At 48.9% G+C, this 18,582-nt stretch overlaps 1 protein-coding gene across 4 annotated transcripts in view; it reads left to right on the top strand.

Moving 5' to 3' along the window:
* Vwa3b (von Willebrand factor A domain containing 3B) overlaps positions 1–18,360 on the top strand; it is a 179,629-nt gene extending 161,269 nt beyond the window's left edge. For all 4 annotated transcript variants that reach the window (XM_047522799.1, XM_047522801.1, XM_047522800.1 and 1 more), the window contains 4 exons: positions 2,867–2,991; positions 4,157–4,294; positions 7,594–7,694; positions 17,250–18,360. In XM_047522799.1, the coding sequence (XP_047378755.1) occupies positions 2,867–2,991; positions 4,157–4,294; positions 7,594–7,694; positions 17,250–17,505 (620 nt within the window). In that variant the 3' untranslated portion in view covers positions 17,506–18,360. The remainder of the gene's footprint in view (positions 1–2,866; positions 2,992–4,156; positions 4,295–7,593; positions 7,695–17,249) is intronic.
* Positions 18,361–18,582: the final 222 nt, after the last annotated feature.

An 18,582-nucleotide genomic window follows, 5' to 3' on the forward strand; every position in this document is an offset into this window, starting at 1 on the left:
CTTACTTGGGGAAGCGCGGGATTTCCGTACGATGCCACAGGACAAGTTATGATGGAAGAAAACCCAGCACTTTCTCTTCCTGAGTGTTTGGCATCAGAAGCTCCCCAGCTTCCGTGCATCCCCATTCTGCCTCTTTCCTCTTCTCACCTCGTAACTGGAGTCCCTCCGTTTCTCTCTGCCTCAGTTTCCCTCTATCAAAGCCTTCATGATATTGTCATGCAGATTAAGTGTGGCAGGGCATGGCGCCCTGTCCATGGCGTGGGAAGTCTTCCAGTGTCCACCGAGTGCTCCTCTGAGGAGATCCAGCCACTGCCGTGCCCTATGGGACGCAGAGAGCTGTTCTCACATTCAGGGCTCAACAGAAGCCAGAGGCAAAGGGGACTTGCAAGACTAAGGGAAGAAGAGGTGATGACAACGGAGTGTGGGGCGGGTTGCAGTGGAGGGTTGCTCTGTCCGGGAATCTAACAGGCAAGTGGTATTGGAAGGTTCTTAAAGACAGGGATTAAAAAAAAAAAAAAAAAAAAAATCCAGTCTCCAGCCTGAGACTCCTGTTTGGAACAGAGATTGAGAACTACGCATGCACCTTTCACCCAGGAACCACCTCACACTGCCTGCCCAGACTCCTTCACCAATCCTCTGACCACCAGGCATGGGCAACGTGTTTGCTGAGAATCTCAGTGAGTGTGTTCCCTTTCCCCCAGCTGACTACGGGACAGCTCCTGGCTGAGCTAAGGGGCCGACTCCTTCTCAGAAAGCTGCCTAGGCCGGCCAGCCTCCCCCAGGAGGGAGACCAGAAGCCTGGAGATTCTTCTGCTTGCTCCATCAATCAGTTCCCAGAGGGATTTCAGAGCCAGGAGACACAATCTCATCTCTCTGGCATTGATGAGGGAGTGCAGGGCAAGGGAGGCCCACACTTGGAGCTGAACTTGAAACAGGACATAAGACATGGTAGCAATTCCTTAATTAGATGGAGACCAAGGCCAACACCAAGCCCCCAGCTCCCCCAGGGTACAGCCAGCAGGGGAGCCCAGAGAGCTGTTTTGATGATATGTTGTGAGAAACTACTCCCACGTGTACTGATATGGTACAAAGAAGAAGATGGAATTGAAAGAACTAACGAGAAGTCTTGAGAACACAAAAAGTCTGCGAGCAATGATCTGGAGCAGAGATAAGCAGACTTTTCTGTAGACAAAGGAAGTGGTCTGAGCTTTGTGGGACACGGCCCGTCACAGCTTCTCAACGGAGGCAAATAACTGGAACGCGTCCTAGAAGGTCTAACATGGCGGACTGCTAAGTCCCAAAGGCTAAGAACTGCAGCAGGGTCACACCAGCTTCTGTGGGCATCTGGTACCCCAGATCCTTGCCTCTGAGCCCAAGGAAGCAGGGGCAGTACACCAGAGTGTGGGGTGGGAGGGACCCTCTCATTCTCAGTGAAGGGTGGTTCTTAAATGTTTTCATAATAGAAACCAAAAGCGACATTTTTCATAGTACAAGGGTAACTAAAGTCAAGTTATGGTAGAATATGTGTAAATCATGTGTAGAGACTTCAAAATCTAAATTAAATATTTCAGTCTAGTAAGAAAACCTACAATAGAAAGCTGGTTTGAGGGCTGGGGATATAGCTCAGTTGGTAGAGTGCTTGCCTTGCAAGCACGAGGCCCTGGGTTCAATCCCCAGCAAAGAAAGAAAGCTGGCTTGTGCTTGTGAGTGTGTGTGTTTAAAACAAACAAACAGGTGATGCAGGCCTGTAATCCCCCCTACTTGGGAGGCTGAGGCAGGAGGATCCCCTCAGTTCAAGGACAGCCTCAACAACTTAGCAAGAACCTATCTCAAGATAAAAAGGGCTGGGGATGTGGCTCAGTGGTAGAGCATTTGCCCGCCTGCGTGAGCCCCTAGGTTCCCTCTCCAGTACCAAAAAGAAAAAAAAAAATGTTTTCAATGTGAAAATCAGGAGCTGTTTCTTTACCACATAAAAGGACTGGCTGGATATGGTGGCCCACACCCACCAATTCAGGAGGCTGAGGAAGGAGGATTGCAAGTTCAAGGTCAGCCTCAGCAACTTAGGGAGACAGCTTAAAAAAAGAAAAAAAAAAAATCTCACTGAGCTGGGGATGTGGCTCAGTGGTTAAGACCCGTGGGTTCAAGTCCCAGTACCAAAAAAAAAAAAAAGGTCAGTGTGCAAGCTGGCTCAGGGGTGCCAGGCACACATGCTGGGGAGCCCAGGAACCCGCCTGTCTCTGATGAGAGACTGTGAGCAGCTGTTAGCAACAGGGCGAGGGCCTGGTGTCCAAATGTCCCCTTAGTTGGAATTAGAATGTAGACTTTCTTTTCATGGAAAGATAAATTTCACCTTGGATAAAGTCTTTTTTTTGTTTTCGTTTCGGTCACACATTTTAGCAAAACCATAGCTGGCGCTCCACCTTGTTACCTTCTTGTATCTCTAACACCGGATAAGAAGCTGATTTGGATGGAGTTCATATTTCCCTTTTACTCTCACAATTTAATGCCACCTATTTTCCATCTTTAGAGAAGAAAACAGGGCTGAAATAAATAAATGAGGAAATGGGGCATTTGGGGGGGTCCAGAGAGAGGAGGGTTTCTGGGCGGAGAGTCCCGCAGGATGCCAGCTGGCAGTGCCGGGAACGAGCCTCTTGCAGTCTCGCAGCGCCAGACCCGAGCATGCGCTTTGCCACTTTGCGCGTCTCAGCCGCGTAGAAAACATCCACGTGGTTTTCTAGAGGAACCCAAGGGGTCCGCTGATTAAACCAGCAAAGCGCGGTGACTGGGTGCAGACCCCAAGGCTGGGATGAGCCTAAGGGAACGGCATTCCTGGCTTTGCATCCATGCCGCCTTTGATTCCTTCCAGGGGTCGTGAAGAAGTGTTTGAACCCCACCCATGCACTCGTGGGCTTCAAGTATGGAGACACCAAGGTCGTCCCCACCTCCTTCATCACTCCAGTAGGAGGCGCCATGCCCTGCCCGCTGCTGCAGGTACCTGCTCCCTTCTGTTCCCGGCCCCTTTTAGGATTAGGGGTAGGATAACAGAGGATAATAAAGCCCTCTTGGGCCCTACAGGCCCCTGCAGGGAGCTTATGTTTGGGCAGGAAGAGCAGCGGCCTGTTTCTGGGGCCCTGGCAATTTCCATGCTAGTGATTCCGATCTGCCAGCCCCTCCTTAGGTAGCTCAGGATGTGCAGACTGACAGTGTACCTTGTGGCTCTGGTCCCTTGACAAGACAGCAGATGGATGGGAGAGGGAGTTGCTGTGGCTGCTAGTGCTCTTGACACTCTAACTGCAAAGATGACCTCCTAATACCAAGGATGGAGACAGTGCTTCCTTAACACCGTCACCAGCTGCCCTCAGACTGCGATGTCGTGATGCACAGTTGCCCCAAGTGTGCATTCCTCAGAGGAACCAGACTAACGTGCTGTCACCTGCTCATCAATTCACAAAGGCTACACTCTGACCCATCCTCCTACCACTGTCCTGGCACCTGGGCGGGGAGTAAGGGAGGCCTTGCAAAGTGCAGTTTCCGGCATTGTGTGAGCCAGGAGGAATCCGAGGATTTGTCCTTGGGTGTCCGTTCCTGCTTCCCTGACCAGACCCACAGTGCACCTCAGCTCACTTTGCCCCTGACGACTGGCCAGCGCTCAGCGGTCTGTATGCCCGTTTGCAAAGTTCTCTTTCTGTTGCAGGTGACCTATGGAACTCTTATCCACGCATTCCAGGTGTGCACTTTGGAGCCGCATTAACCAAACGTGCTCCTTTGCTCTGAGTGACAGCCCTTTTAATACATGGGGAAACACTGTTCGGATCTCTTAGGTCAAGCACCCCAAACTGGTTCCTTCAACCAGTCTTATACGATATGATTTCCAGAACTCTCACCATCCTCCTGGCTGTCCCCTGGACCTTTGTCAGTTGGCAAAGTCCTACCAAAATGGGGCTTCCCCAAACTGATCGTAAAATTCCAGGTGCGCCACACCAGTGAACCCAGAGAATTCTGGAATGCATTCTTCACGGGGGTGGGGGGAAGTAGGTATTTGAATTTTAGCACCAGTTCTTCCCAGTCATCTGGGGTGTTTTGAAACAGTTTTCTATCTGCATTGTCTATGAGATCTATGAACAGTATTTGCTTTGATGATGTTTGTTCTCTACAGGTTGGAGATTATGTGTTTGCCAAAATCGTGACACCCAAAGGATTTGACTTCTATGTCCCTGCCATTGTTATAGCACTTCCAAATCCAGATTCAGCCTCAGAAAAATTCTACACAGTTTTGAAATGTAACAACCGGAGAGTAAGTAGACTTTGATCTAGAAAAGGACTTTCCGGCTGGACAGAAAGTGGCCTTACCCTGGGCGTTCACTCACCCTTTCCTGGTTAGCCAGATGTTTCCAGTCTCCTTCCCTCCTGCCTGGACACGCCCTGGGTTTGGGTTCTGCCCGCACTGGGGTCATCATGACCACCTTGCTCCTGTGCTGAACAATCTTTTCACTCTCTGGCCAGACTCCACTCTGTGTCTGACAGCTGGGCAGGCCTGCTCTGGGTTCTCGAGAAGTCATTCTCTCCCCTCTCCCATCCTCCTCCTCCTCCTGCCTTGTGATCCTCTGCAGGCCTACAGATACGGACATCTCCTGAGCTTCTCCCAGCCCTGTCCTCTTTCTGCCACCTCACGGCCCCTCTCTTGGGATAAGCCTTGATCTTTGGACCCCTTCTCTGGGCCAGGCATGGCAGCCCCTAATCCCACCCTGAGCTCCACCCCTGCATTTCTTGCTGGGTTCTCCTGGACAGCTCCCTCTGGGTGAACCACAGGCATCCCAAAGCCCAGGGGTCAGAGGCAGGATGCCCATAGAAGCCCTCCTCCTCCTGCCTTCTCTCATCATGGAGTGTCACCACCTGGTTCCCCATCTCATCCCTGCCTAGGAACCTCACCCTGCCCAGGACTGGCAGGGCTATGGGGTCAAGTGGAACAGCGTGAAGAGAACATAGCCTGTATGGTTTAAAAGCCTTGGATTCACTGAACCCACTGCCGTGCTCTTTACTGGTTACCTGACCTGGGCAGGTTACCACCTATCTTTTTTTTTTTTTTTTTTTGGTGCTGGGGATCGAACCCAGGGCCTGATGCTTACAAGGCAAGCACTCTACCGACTGAGCTATCTCCTCAGCCCAGGTTACCACCTTTCTGAGCCACTGTTTCTTACATAAGAAATAGGCACATTGCATATCTCCATCTTCTTCTCTGTGTATCTCTCTGTCTCTGTGTATCCTGCAGGGTGATTGTGAGGCTTAAATAGAACATATACAAAGCCCTGCCTGTCTGACACACGTTGTAGTGACGATGTTGCTGCTGTAGGTGTAGCATCACCTGAACCTTCTCCCGTCTGTACGCCCCACAGTCAAGGAGTGGGAGCAATCTGGTCAGCTTCATCCTCTCTAGTTTGATTTGCTTCCTGGATGGATTTTAGTTAAGCATGTGTATGTTTTCTGTCTGATCCGTGGAGTTTCTGTCTCCAGACGTAATGTATACTACCAATATTCTTTTTCCAGTCTGTTGCTTGTCTTTCAATTTTAGGATCTGTTTATAGAGATCCTTTAAATTTTAATGACCAAAGGTGTCCATCCTCTCCTTTATGAATTGCTTTCTCTATGTTTTAAGAAATCCTTCCTTCATGATACATTTCTCTATGTATTTTTTCTGTTTTAGAAAGTTCTTTATCAGTTTGCAAATCTGATTGTGTCATCTTCCTGCTTGATATCCCAACCAACACACACACACATATACACATATACGCACATACATACACACCATACACATATACACATACACATACATACACATACACATGTACACATATGCACATACATACACACATACATGCACACATCCACACATACATAACATTCATACACATACACACATACACACATACACACATATACACACACACATCCACACACATACAAACACACACACACACACACACACACACACACACACATACACAGACCATTGTCACCCTCGAGGAGAACCCCAGCACAGTCCAGCATCTCAGCTCGCCCCATGAACTTGACTTCCAGGCAAGAGGAAGGCTTGCTGCTTCCTGAACATGGAGGATTTTCCAAGCCCCTTCTCCCTGCTGTCTTTTCTCTCTCCAGAGCCTGCCCTCCCGTCTCCTTCCCATAGGAAATGCCTGTCAACCTAAAGACTCGCCTGACTGGGAGTCCACTGGACCTCCCACACTGACTTCCTCACCAAGCTTCCAAACCCGGCTCACTCCTCTTTATACCTTCTCCCTACACAGCCCCTGATGAAAAGGAGGTTCTCACAGTGGTTTTTAAAAGTACTTGAGTGAATGACATTCCTAATGGAACATGGCATTGCCTTGATGGACCATTTAACAAGCCTAAAAAATTGATTGGCAAGAGAAGGAGATTGGTGAGGAGAAAGCCGAGTAGCAGGGCTAGCTTTATGGAGCCTGTGCTGTGTGACTCAGGTGATGTAAGTGCTCTGTAGGTTATAAATGGCGAGGTCCTCAGCACAGTGAGGTAGGGGCTGTCATCCCCATTTTCAGATAAGGAAACCGAGTCAAAGATTTAAGTCACTTGCATGGTAAGTGATTGAGCCAGTATTTGAACCCCAACCATCTGACTCCATGGCTGCACACCGTGCCACCATGCCCAACTACCCTGTCTACAGGATTAAAATATCAAGTAACTTCTTGACTGTAGCATGAGGTATTTCCATCAGGGGATGAAGGGAGGTTAACCAGTTTTAGGGTTAAGGGAAGGGGTGAAGATGGTCAGAGCCCATGGACACCAGAGCACTGTGTCCGACTAACAAGAGAAGAAGGTGTCTTCCCACCAGCCATGCAAAGCCCTTGTTGAGAGAGTGGAGCATTCTGGCAAGACGGAGAGGATTCTAGCATTCTTGGCATACAGCACTGTCATGGGGATAGCAAACCAAGGGACATTGGAGGAGATGTCCCCAGGCACGCCCCAGAATATGGGGAGAGATGAGGCAGGTAGCCCAGGATCCCTGAGGTGGAGCTTCAGAGCCAGGAAGGGACTTGCGGTTGACCCACCACAAGGCAGGGTGTCCCTCAAGTCCAGAGAGGCATGCTCAGGGGATAGGACATTGGAGACAGCGCTAACAGCGATCCTCGGAGACCCCACAACATTGAAAGTGGGACGTTCAGCCAAGGGGTGGTGACTGCAGTTGTCATAGAGATGGCCTGTGCTGAAAAAAAGATAGAAAGGGGGAAAAAAAGGAGATAGTTATACAAAGAATATGTGTGTGTTTGTGTGTGTGTGTGTGTGTGTGTGTGTGTGTGTTGGCACGCACGTGCGTGTGCCACATCTTAAGTGGGTGCATTTGGCAAAGGACCCAGAATGTGGAGAGATGACAGAGCGGATTCAACAGTGACTCTAATTCAGCAAGTAATTACCAAGGGAGTCTCTGATCTGACCTGCCCTCTTCAGTGTCACCCCCAATAGGATAACAGCTGGTGGTCATCCTAACGGGTGGGGCAGAATAGACCCACTTCTGCATGGTGGGCTTCCCGCGCTAAGCTGAACGCGCGCTTGGTGTCGTTGCAGGAATTCTGCCCGCGGAGTGCGCTCATAAAGATCAGCCAGAACAAATACGCTCTCTCCTGCTCTCACATAAAGTCACCCCCAATTCAGGAAAACCCAAAAGGGTAAGTGTGCCCAGCTTTCCCCCCTTGACTGAACTCACAGCCGTGCCTCGTGTCCTCTGCTTCTGAATTGAGTCGGGGCCTTCCTTGTACTGAGGGAGAAAACCAAAAGCGGAAGACTTCCCACTTAGACTTAGTTCCCTGACACATCACACCCCTGTGACTCAGCCCTCCCCCGTAATCTCAGCTTCGATGTGATCTCACCTCCCTTCTGGAGGGCATTCATTTTACATCCTAATAGGATGCACTTGACAGCAGTCACTGTCTGCCTCTCCCACATGGGGAGGTAAGGAGTGAGGTGCTGGCCCTGGTTTACCTGTGCCCAGGTGAGTGGGTGGGTGGGTAGGTGGTGGTTTCCAAGGGGTTGCAAATTTGGGGTGAACAGATTTTTATTTTTTAAATTTTATTTATTTATTTTCAAGACAGGGTTTTGCTAAGTTGCTTAGTGCCTCCTAAATTGCAGAGGCTGGCTTTGAACTTGCAATCCTCCTGCCTCAGCCTCCCAAGCTGCTAGGATTGAACAAATTTTTCATCTGAAGCAGTGGAATTTCTAAGAGCTGTGGAGGTAGATTAACACAAATGGTGAAAACTTAAGGCCTAAAGAGTAGGGGGGAAAAAAAAAGACCCAAATCTGTGGGGCCAACAAGGGTGTCGTTGAAGACATGGAGCCATGACCTTGGAGTCAAAAGTGCATGAAAAGAGATAAAAGATTCTGAGCAAGGGTTGTGGAAAGAGACCCAGGCAATACTTTCCAATCTTACTTAGAGTTTATGGGCTGTCCTGGGGAGCCCACCTTTACTTAGGTTTATGGCCTGACCTTTGGCTGTCTTACAGAAACCTTCAAAAATTCTCTCCCTCCCCTCTCATCCCTGTCCCTTGTGGGAATTCCTGCCTCTTCAGGAATTCTCAGCCGAGGTGGAGCTACCAGGCTCCCGTGGCCCATCCCACTGCCTCGGGTTATCACCCCTGGATACTTTGATCTCTTTCCTTAGTTCCTCTCCACTGAAGGCTTCACCCCATAAAACCAAAAAGGAGGTTTGCTCCCCCCTACTGTTTACATGCATGTGCACGCGAGCACGCGCACGCACACACACGCTCACACTCCTAAGCACAGAAACCACCCATGGCTGTGATCCAGCAGCCTCCTTCCCTTCTCTGCCGCTGTCTGTGCTGACCAACAGATTTGATGTCCCACCTCTTGCCTTCTGTTCACCCCTAAGCCTTGAGCATCCACTTTCCCCCAACCCCTCTGCAGAAACAGCTCCCACACAGCTACAGGACCTCTCACGGAGCCGGGCCAGTGAGCTCTTCCCAGGTTGGACTGGACCTGCTGTTGGGATCATAGTTGGCAAGCAGCCACTCCCTCCTTCCCTAACCCCTGGTCTTGAAGCTTGCCATCGCTCTCTGAGCTCCTCCCTGCCTGAGAGTCACCCACATGACTCCTGCGACTCTCCTAACACTAAGGACCCATAGCTCCTCCCATCCAGATTGTTCCCCGGGGCTCTTGAATCAGGATGGCAGACCCTGAGAGGGGGACCTGCAGTGGGTCCCTTTGAGAGTGCCCCCGGGGTTGTAATGCACAGTCATAGGCTGACTACAGCAGAAAGAGCCTTAGAAACCAAGACTGGGTCCATAGCCCGTCCACCACCCTTTAGCTCTGCGCCCTTGAGAAGATTGCTTGTCACGTCTGAGCTTTGTCCCACTTCTGTCACACCAGGGGTGGTAGGTGAGTTAGGAATGTTCCTTGCTGGATCTGGCATAAAGTAGGTGTCTAGCGCACGGCAGGAAAAGCATTATTTCCATCCACCCAATGGATATTTCTTCCTGAGTATGCAGAATCCCAAACTGAGCCCATCTACACTGAAATCGGAGTTCCCCACAAACCTGTTCTCCACAGATCTTGGCCTTCATCATCTTAGTTCACCTTCCCACCTACCCGTCAGAGTTGTCCTGGCGGAAATCTGCTGGTCATCTTTGCTGCTGCTTCACCCACCACACCCCCAAGTCTCTACCATCAGCCTCCAAGTTAGAGCGATTTCAAGTTGCAGAAATTTCTCGGCTCTGCTTTAGATCAGGAGCTCTCACGCCTCCAGACTTGTTCTGCCACAAACCCAGGCATTCTCCCCCAGAGCTTCCTCACATGCAAATCTGCTTTTAAGCCTCGGGACTTCAAAATCCTTCAGAACTGCCCCCCCTCTCCCCACTGCCTATGCCCCTTTTTATCCTATCTTAGCCTTTCATTGCTGTGACCCAGCCTGCCTTCCTAGCCTGGCTTGTCCCCGGCCGTCCTCAGCCAACCCTCCGCCAACCCTCCTCAAGGACACACTGAACACGTTAAACTTTTTGTAGCCCCCCCCACACACCGTTCCTTTTCAGGTCTCTGTGCCTTTGTAAACTAAATATCTGCTCCCGGAATGCTGCCCATGCCCTTGACCACCTGGGGAATTCCACGATGGAGCTCAAGCCTGCCCATTAGTAGACAACATCCTGGCCACCAGCCTTCCCATGTAGTAAGGTGATCCTGCTGCATCCTGTAGAGGATTTTCATTAAAGAAAATTCCCACAGCTGGACATGGTGCCTCACATCAGTAATCCCAGCTACTCAGGAGGCCAAGGCAGAAGAATAGCAAGTTTGAGACTAGCCTGGGTAACTTAGTGAGATCCCGCCTCAAAATTAAAAATTTTTGTGTAAAGGTCTGGTGGTATAGCTCAGTGGCCCTGGGTTCAATCCCCACTAATAAAAGAAAAAGAAAATTTCCCTTGTGTTGAACCATGTCTTAGTCCATTTTCTGTTGTTATAACAAACTGCCTAAGGCTAAGTAATTTATAAAGAAAAGAGGTTTATTTAGCTCCCAGTTTTGAAGACTGAAAGACTAAGACTAGGTGACCACATCCATTTGGTCTCTGGTGAGGGCCCTCTAGGTTGTATCACAACATGGCGGATGATATCCAGTGGGAGTGCATATACCAGAGAGATTACAGGGTGAAATAGGAAACCAGAGACTAGGGAGGGGCTAGTCTTACACTTTTATAACAGCTCACTCTCGCAAGAACTACCTCACTCCTTGAGACAGCATTAGTCTCTTTTTAGGATCAACCCTCCAATGTTCTAACCACCTCCCACCAGGTCCCACCACCTCTCAATATGGACACCTGTGAACCTTTGGGAAGCAAACCACATCTAAACCACAGTAGACTCTGTGAAATCCTTGAAGCAGAGGCCACATTCTATCTGCCTCTGAATCCCAGTTTCCAGATCTGGCTCACAGGCTATGCCCACTGACTATTTGAAGAACAAACAGATGTGAGTGTTCGTGCCCAGAGGTGGTTCTGGAGGGCCATGTAATTCCATGGAGAATGTTTCCTTAAGTATGACTCCTGAGGATATATGCTATGATCCTTCGTTCTCTGTCTAGATGAGCACCATATTTCCTTTAAAAACAATAGCAGATTTTGTGTTACGCTCAAAACTTCATTCAAAAAACACGGTATATAAATTACAGTACATTATGAAGACAGAAGCATGGATATGTCTAGGTGCTGGCTGTTGTCACTAAACTCAACATTGTCAATTGCTATTTTTCCCTTAAAATTCATTTCTTTCTCTGCTGAGAAAAGCCTTTGTTTCCCAGGCTTCCCAGGCTTCATTGAAAGCTCTTAGCTGCTAATTTTCAACTCTCACTTCTGGTACTTCACACAATGGACGTATTCACTGACTCCCTCCTTGCCCCTTGCGGTTTTTTCACCCTAGCTGCCTTTCTGGGTGTAAGAGAATGAATGTAATGCTCCTAAGCAGAGGTCACATTCAACCTGCTAAGTTCAGAGCTTAATCTGTCCATTTCCATAATCAGGACTGGCAGAGCTGAGCACACACACACACACACACAAAAGATGTAGGGTTTATTTGTATCTACCCTGAATTTCCTTTTGATAGGAGCTCTTTCTCACTTTATAAATGTGCCATCTCCCTTTGGCTGGTCTTTGGTAAGTCTTCAAGACCTTGTACCAAATGAGACCATTTAAAAAAAAAAATGTTGGTTCTTTTTTCATGGGCCATTAAAGAAATGTAGTATAGATTACATCTCCAACAAGACATCATTTAACTAAATTTAATTTTAAAATGTCAAATTGATATTTTAAAAGTGGATGGAATAACCATCCACTTAGGGTTGGTAAGACAAGGGACACCTGTTCCCAGACAGTGAGGTACACCAGGATGCCTGATGCCCGCCTCTCCTTCCTCCTTGGGACCTTCAGTTGCAGGTGACTCTGAGCGTATTCCCGGCAGGTCCCTCTTCCGATTTCTGACTCAGGTGGTGTACAGTCAAAGACAGGAATGAAAGTATTTGGAGAGGGAAGGATTCAAAATTGATCAAATATGACCGAAACTGATACAAACTGTCATTCTCCATTCAAGATTTGACACCGAAACAATCTTGAAGACTTTTGACAAGTTTGGCTTGCAGAATGTGCTATACTCTTGCCACATTCCAGTGACTAGTTCCCAGGGGAGAACACTGACAAACCCGTGTCTGCAGCACGAAGTGAGTGAGGTTGGCGCCCATTTCTTCTCTGTTGATGACCACAACTGAGAGGGGGTCTCCAGTGGAGGGAAGTGACGGCTCTTCCCTTCCCCTGTCCCTCAACAGTGTCCCTAAGCCTTCTTCTACATGCTGTGACATCACAGGCATCTTTTCTGAGTGAAAATATTCTGTAACCTATCTGACTTCTCTCGTTTAGAGAACACCCATTCTATTTCTCCTGTTGCTCTCAAGAAGAACAGGAGGAAATTCCCCCCATTTAGCATCCCCCTTCCTCCTGTCCTCACGGAGCAGGGGACTCTTAGATCATGTCCTTCCTTGGCTGCCTTCCCTGGGGTCCTGTTCATATAGAGGACGGTGGCCTCTGGCTGCAGCAGGGGAAGGCACCAAATAAGTGTGATGCTCTGGCTTCTGGTCTTCTCCACTGGAATGAGCTGCCTCTGCAGGCGTGAAGCAGCCCCGGCCGGGGCTCTGCCAGTCCTGAACCACATCCACACGCCTGATGCCTCATCTGGCCGGAAAGCCCTCCAGCAGAGCTGGAATCCATCCTCCCCTCGTTCTTGACAGAGCAAGACTTGAGCAAGACTCCTCCTTAGGAAAACTCTTTTTAGAAGGAGTATGGTCTCTTTTTAAAACTATTAACATTCCAAATGTGATCTCGGAGAATCAACTAGGATTGATCATTTCCTTGGTGCCTGAAGGAAGTTGCTGGGTCCTGAGATCCTGATGCCGAGGACCGTTTTTCTCTTGCGGCTGGACTGTCTTATTGTGGTCTTGGTAACCTGGTTGTGAATTTGGCTGCAGGAAAAGACCCTCCCACAGCTCAATTCCTGCGCTCTCTCTCTCTCTCTCTCTCTCTCTCTCTCTCTCTCTCTCTCTCTCTGTCTCTCGGGCAGTTTAGTAATTTTCCATGTAGCCATTTGGACTTGGGAGTCTGTGACAATAGAAGTGATAATTCCCATGTTGTTCCCCTCCCCCTTTACTCCATGGGGTGTGACCTCACCGCATCCTCCTTTCAGAAGTGAAATGAAGTCATTGATTGAAACTTCAGGTTCAGCAATGCCTCTGACTTCACATGAGACAAACCCCTTCCTTCCGTCTCCCCCTGGTCATTTTTGACAACTTTTTCCTTAGAGGGACATGTGCATTTGAAATTATTGTTTTAGGGATTTTTTTTCACTGCTGTGACCAAAAGACCTGACAAGAACAATTTTGGAGAAGTTGTTTATTTGGGGCTCAGAGTTTCAGAGGTCTCAGTCCATAGATGGTCAACTCCATTGTTCTGTGTCTGAAGTGAGGCAGAATATTGTGGTGGAAGGATGTGGGGGGCATTGCAGCTCAAGACATGACAATCAGGAATATAAACCCCCAAAGGCACGCCTCCAGAGACCCACCTCCTCCAGTCACACCCTACCTGCCCTCAGTTACTACCTACTTAATCCCTACTTAATCCATGCACCAATTGGGTTAAAGCTCTTCTAACCCAATCATTTCCCCTCTGAACATTCTTGCATTGTCTCACCCATGAGCTTTTGGGGGATACCTCATATCTAAACCATAATAATCATTAAGCCTCTTTATGTCATTAGCTTCTTTTCTCCTTTCTGGTCAGATTAGGAGCCCCATTTCCTATCCTGAAGCAGGCTTGAGAAATGAGCAGTTCAGCAATAAACCCTGTCCGCAAGGATCGTACATTATCCACAGGGACAAGTGCCATTGGCTATTCTCAGAAAGTGTGCCACGGTGTCCTGGCACTTGAGACAGGAGAACATAAGGAATCACAGAGATTCGCTGACCCTCAGGGCCAGTGGTATCAGTCTGTTCCTCTTCTTCCCCTTCAGCTGTTGAAACTCAGAGGCCTCCTGGTCCTTCTCAGACATCTGCTTGGTGTCGGCTTCCTAGGTCTTCCTGTTCCTTGTGTCCTGAGATAGCCTGGCTGACAGACACATAGGGCAGAGTTGAAATGAGGTCTCAGGGAGCGAGCAAGAACACTGGCAAGCTGCTGGTGTTTCATCAAGCCTGTGAGGTGGGTTTCCACCCCAGGAGAGCATGCACTGGGTGCTCAGTACTTTTTTCCCAGAAGTGAGACCAGCCCCTGCTGCAGAGCCAAGGAAAACACCGTCCCCTCCCCAACCAGAGCATGCACACATGTTTGGCCCATTTGTCTTATTACAGGCCAAGCATCCCTTATCCAAAATATGACATGCTCCAAAATATGGACTTTTTCAGCACTGAAATGACACCAGGAGTGGGAAATCCCACACCCAACCTCAAGTGAGAGGTCACAAAGCGCAGGCTCATTTCTAATGCCTCTATTTCTCATATTGAATAAAATTACCTCGGGCGTGTGTTAGGTATATATGAAACACAAATGAATTTTGTGTTGAGACTTGGATCCTATCCCTGAGGAATTTCATTATGTATACAAATTTTCCAAAATCCAAATTAAAAAAAAAAAAAATTCGAAATCTGAAACATCTGGTCCCAAGTATTTCTGATAAGGGACACTTAACCTGTCCCCAACCAACTCGATAGCCTAAAATAAGTGGTAGGCACCTAATTTACTGCTGTTTTGATATGAGATTGAGCTAAAGAAAGCCACTGAGCAGTGGGTCCTTTCCAGGTCTGCTGATGGAGAAGGTCCCCTGGCAGGAAGTTGGGATCATGGCGGCCCTTCCCCTCTCCACAGAGGGTGTGGGTTGAGCATCGGAGCAGGGTGCGTGGGGTGGAGGGTAGAAAAGAGCTTTCACATCAGATTCACCTCCCTGCTCCCCGCCCCCACCTGCACCCCATGAAGGGGACGTCTTCTCAGAAAATGTCTTGAACTTGGTCAACATCAGTCATTCTGGAGAGTGAAACGCAGTGCCCAAACAATATCTGCCTGATTAATGTAAAGACTTCCTTGATCCAAACCCTTTCCTGCCCTTTGTTTAATCGTGCCAACTTATTTTATTCTTATTCCAAAACTAGCACACAGTTAATACAATTTATAAATTAAAGGCAAATGGAAAGACTACAGAAACCATCTAGAGTCCCACATTTCCAAAAATAATCATCATTTATATTTCGGTGTATATCCCTCTAGTGTGTTTTCTCTGCTGTGATGATTCTTATTCTTCCTCAAAACAAAAAGCTTTGTTGTTGTTGTTGTCGTTTTTCCTGTTGCAAAAAAAACTTTTTAAAGGTGGAGAAAGTGTCAGTTAACAGTTTGATTCGAAGGTTTCCAGTCACCCTTGCGTATTCACAGCCTTGATAACCAAAAGGAAAATAGAGTGTGCGTTCCATTTTGTGACCTTTTTCCCACTTTGAAATACATTATTTGCTTCTTTTTCCATAACAATGACACCTCTTGCTTCATGACTGCCTGTTCAAAATTCCGTTATTCAGGTGGCCCACGACTTATCCATATGACCAATCCCAACTGAAGCTATGTACTCATGTGGCCTCTTGGTGGCTCCTCCTCCTCCTCCTCCTCCTCCTCGCCCTCCTCCTCGCCCTCCTCCCTCTCCGCCTCCTGCCCGGTTCCTCTGGCAGGAAGGTAGCTTCTGCTACCACCTTACTCCCTGGACGCTTTCAGTATGTCGAGAACACTCTGCGCCGCCCATGCGCCTTCCTGCTGCTCTTCTTTCTGAGGGTTTATGGGTATAGACTGGACGAGGCTCAATTCTAGCACATGGTAAGTGAGAAAGTCTGTCAAAGGCAGATCTGTCAAGAGTCCCCTCTGGAGGGCAGCCGAGGGTGAAGGGGTGGGTCAGGTGGGTCTCAGATCTCACAGAGCCGGGTGGTGAGCAGGATCTGGGGGTGCTGCGACTCCGAGACGTCTCCAAGCCTGGCATCACAGAGCTCCCCGTCCGCACTGGCGCCACACTTAAGGATGGCTTGTCACTGGCCTCCCGGAGCGCCTTCTGCTGCCTCTGCTCAGGCCAGTGTGTCACTCTTCTTGGGAATTCTTTCCCGCGTCTTTTGAGCCAGTCTTTGAAAATTATCACCTGTGCTGACTCTTGAAAGGAGGGATTTGAGTGGTGGAATTTTCTCTTTGGTAGGAACTAAAAATCTTTTCCCAGTTTATACTCTGTTTTCTGACATTTTCCAGAAGGACTGGAAGCAGCAATAGTCCCAAGTTATTCAGAGTAAAAGCAAAATAAACAAACAAAAAAAAAAAACAAATCAGAGAGTGAAGGGAGGGTGATCCAGGTGGCCGATACCGACATGGGAACAAAATAAGTTTCAAAACCAAGCAGCAGGTACCTTTAACTTACCCTGAAGACCCTGAAAAAGCTGAGTTCCCCAAACAGGGAGCCATGGTGTCATGGCTGGAATGAGGCCATGGTCTTCCCAAGTGAAGGACAAACACTTCTGTACAAATGACATTGTCTGGTGCATTTCCTAAATAATGTCTAGCTCCATGACTTCACGGTAGTGCCTACGTGTTTTCAATTAAATGCGACTGAAAGTCAGATCATCGTTGGCATCTGGGACGTGTTCCTGACGGCACACCTTGAATCAAGACGTTAGAGAAACCCAGGGCCGTGGAAGGCCCTGTTCTCCAGTTCAGGCCGTGAAGGGGCCTAGCTGGTCCCCTCGGGTGGACAGGCCAGTGCTGAGGTGTGCCCAGGGGCTTTTGCAATGGGGCTCTTCCTTCCCTGACCTGGTCAGGTCCCGTGTGGGAGCTCCATGAGGCCTGTAGAAGTGGGCCAGGCGGCATTGATATCAGCGCCCATGACTCCAGGACTCCTTTCCATGGGAAGAAGGCGGAAGGACAAAGAGCTGGGAGACCCTGTGGGGCTGGACTGGACCTCTCTCTCTCTCTCTCTAGGAAGGACGTGGAGGTCAGGGAGACCCCTGTGGGCTGGAATGGACCTCTCACTCTCTCTCTCTCTTTCTCTCTAGGGAGGACGAGGAGGTCAGGGAGACCCCTATGGGGCTGGACTGGACCTCTCTCCTCTAAGAAGGACGTGGAAGTCAGGGAGACCCCTATGGGGCTGGACTGGACCTCTCTCTCTCTCTTTCTCTCTAGGAAGGACGTGGAGGTCAAGGACTCAGCTTTCGTACTCTGCCCACTGAAAGAGGCTGACCTTGGGGGTTTAAAAGAGCCAAAGCAGGAGAACCCCAGAAGGAAGAAGAAGAAACCTGCCAAGAGGCCGCCTCTGCAGGAGGTGGTGTCCTCAGATTCGGATGACTCTTCCCGTGGCACCAGGTCCCAAGAATCCCACCCCAAGACACAGCCTGAGCCCAAGGTGGGGGTGGGGGGCCAACACCATGCATCTCTGTGACTCTCTGAAATCTCTTTCAAGAATAGTGCCTGTGAGGTCATTTCCAGACTCCAGACCAGAGTAGGTCCCACCACAGCAAAAACACTAAACCCCTTAAGTAACACTGACCTCCACTTCCCCAGAGAAGGCCCTCGGCCCGGGGCCTAGGACTCACCCCGCCATCGCGGCCACATGTCCACCTCCAGCAGCCCCGCCCTGCCCTCTCCAAGGTAGCCACAGCAGCAAAGGGCTGAGGACCATCGCGAGAAGCCTTAAAGTAGTCTAGTGGCAACTAGGTTTCAGAGAGCCAGGATTCCTCAGGGCACCCCAGGCCTCGGCCACTGGACACTGTGGAGCAGCCCCTCACTGAGGTAAGGCCGCCATCTTTCCACCCGCGCCTTCCCTGTGGGTCGCAGAGGCCTAGCGCCCACCCAGCTCCCCGCCTGGCTCTCCTACCTACCTGTTTGCAGGTATTGATTGCCACTTTTCCTGACCAGTGCCCAAACTAATTTTTTCCCCATCTTCACAGAACTGTTCTGGATTTTCTGGTACGCTGTCACACCCAGAAGTTCTAACCTGACAGATTATTGTCATAGGATTTTCAAACTTTTTGGAAGTCAGAGTACTTAATGATCCAAGCCCACAGCCTTGTTTTAAAGTGATTATCTCACCTGAATTAGGGACTTTGTCACTCAATGTTGAGGACTGAAATTAAGACCTGGTAACTTGTCTGAGATCTGCAAGAGTGACCATTCTCCATGTTATTGTTTTCCGAACATTTTTATTGAGCCCTTCCTAATTATTTTTGTCTGCAGTCTGTTGTAGGTACCTCTAATTGAGCGCAGAACGAGAATAAAAACTCTTACGTTGGAGACATTTGAAAACTCTCAAGGGCTGTTCATTTATGACTATTCTCTTCGAACACATTTTAGCAATGCCATATAAAAGTACTGGGTTCTCTCCTAACTTCAAAACTGAGCTACCTCTCCCCAATTCCCTTTTTTCTAGTTAGTAACAACCATAGGGCTGGATAAAAATAGTTACGGATTGTTAATAAGAAACAGATGGGAGGGTTTTGAGGGAGATTTTTTGCAAATA

This window comes from Sciurus carolinensis, chromosome 13, assembly GCF_902686445.1.
Source record: "Sciurus carolinensis chromosome 13, mSciCar1.2, whole genome shotgun sequence".
Taxonomy (NCBI): Eukaryota; Metazoa; Chordata; class Mammalia; order Rodentia; family Sciuridae; genus Sciurus; species Sciurus carolinensis.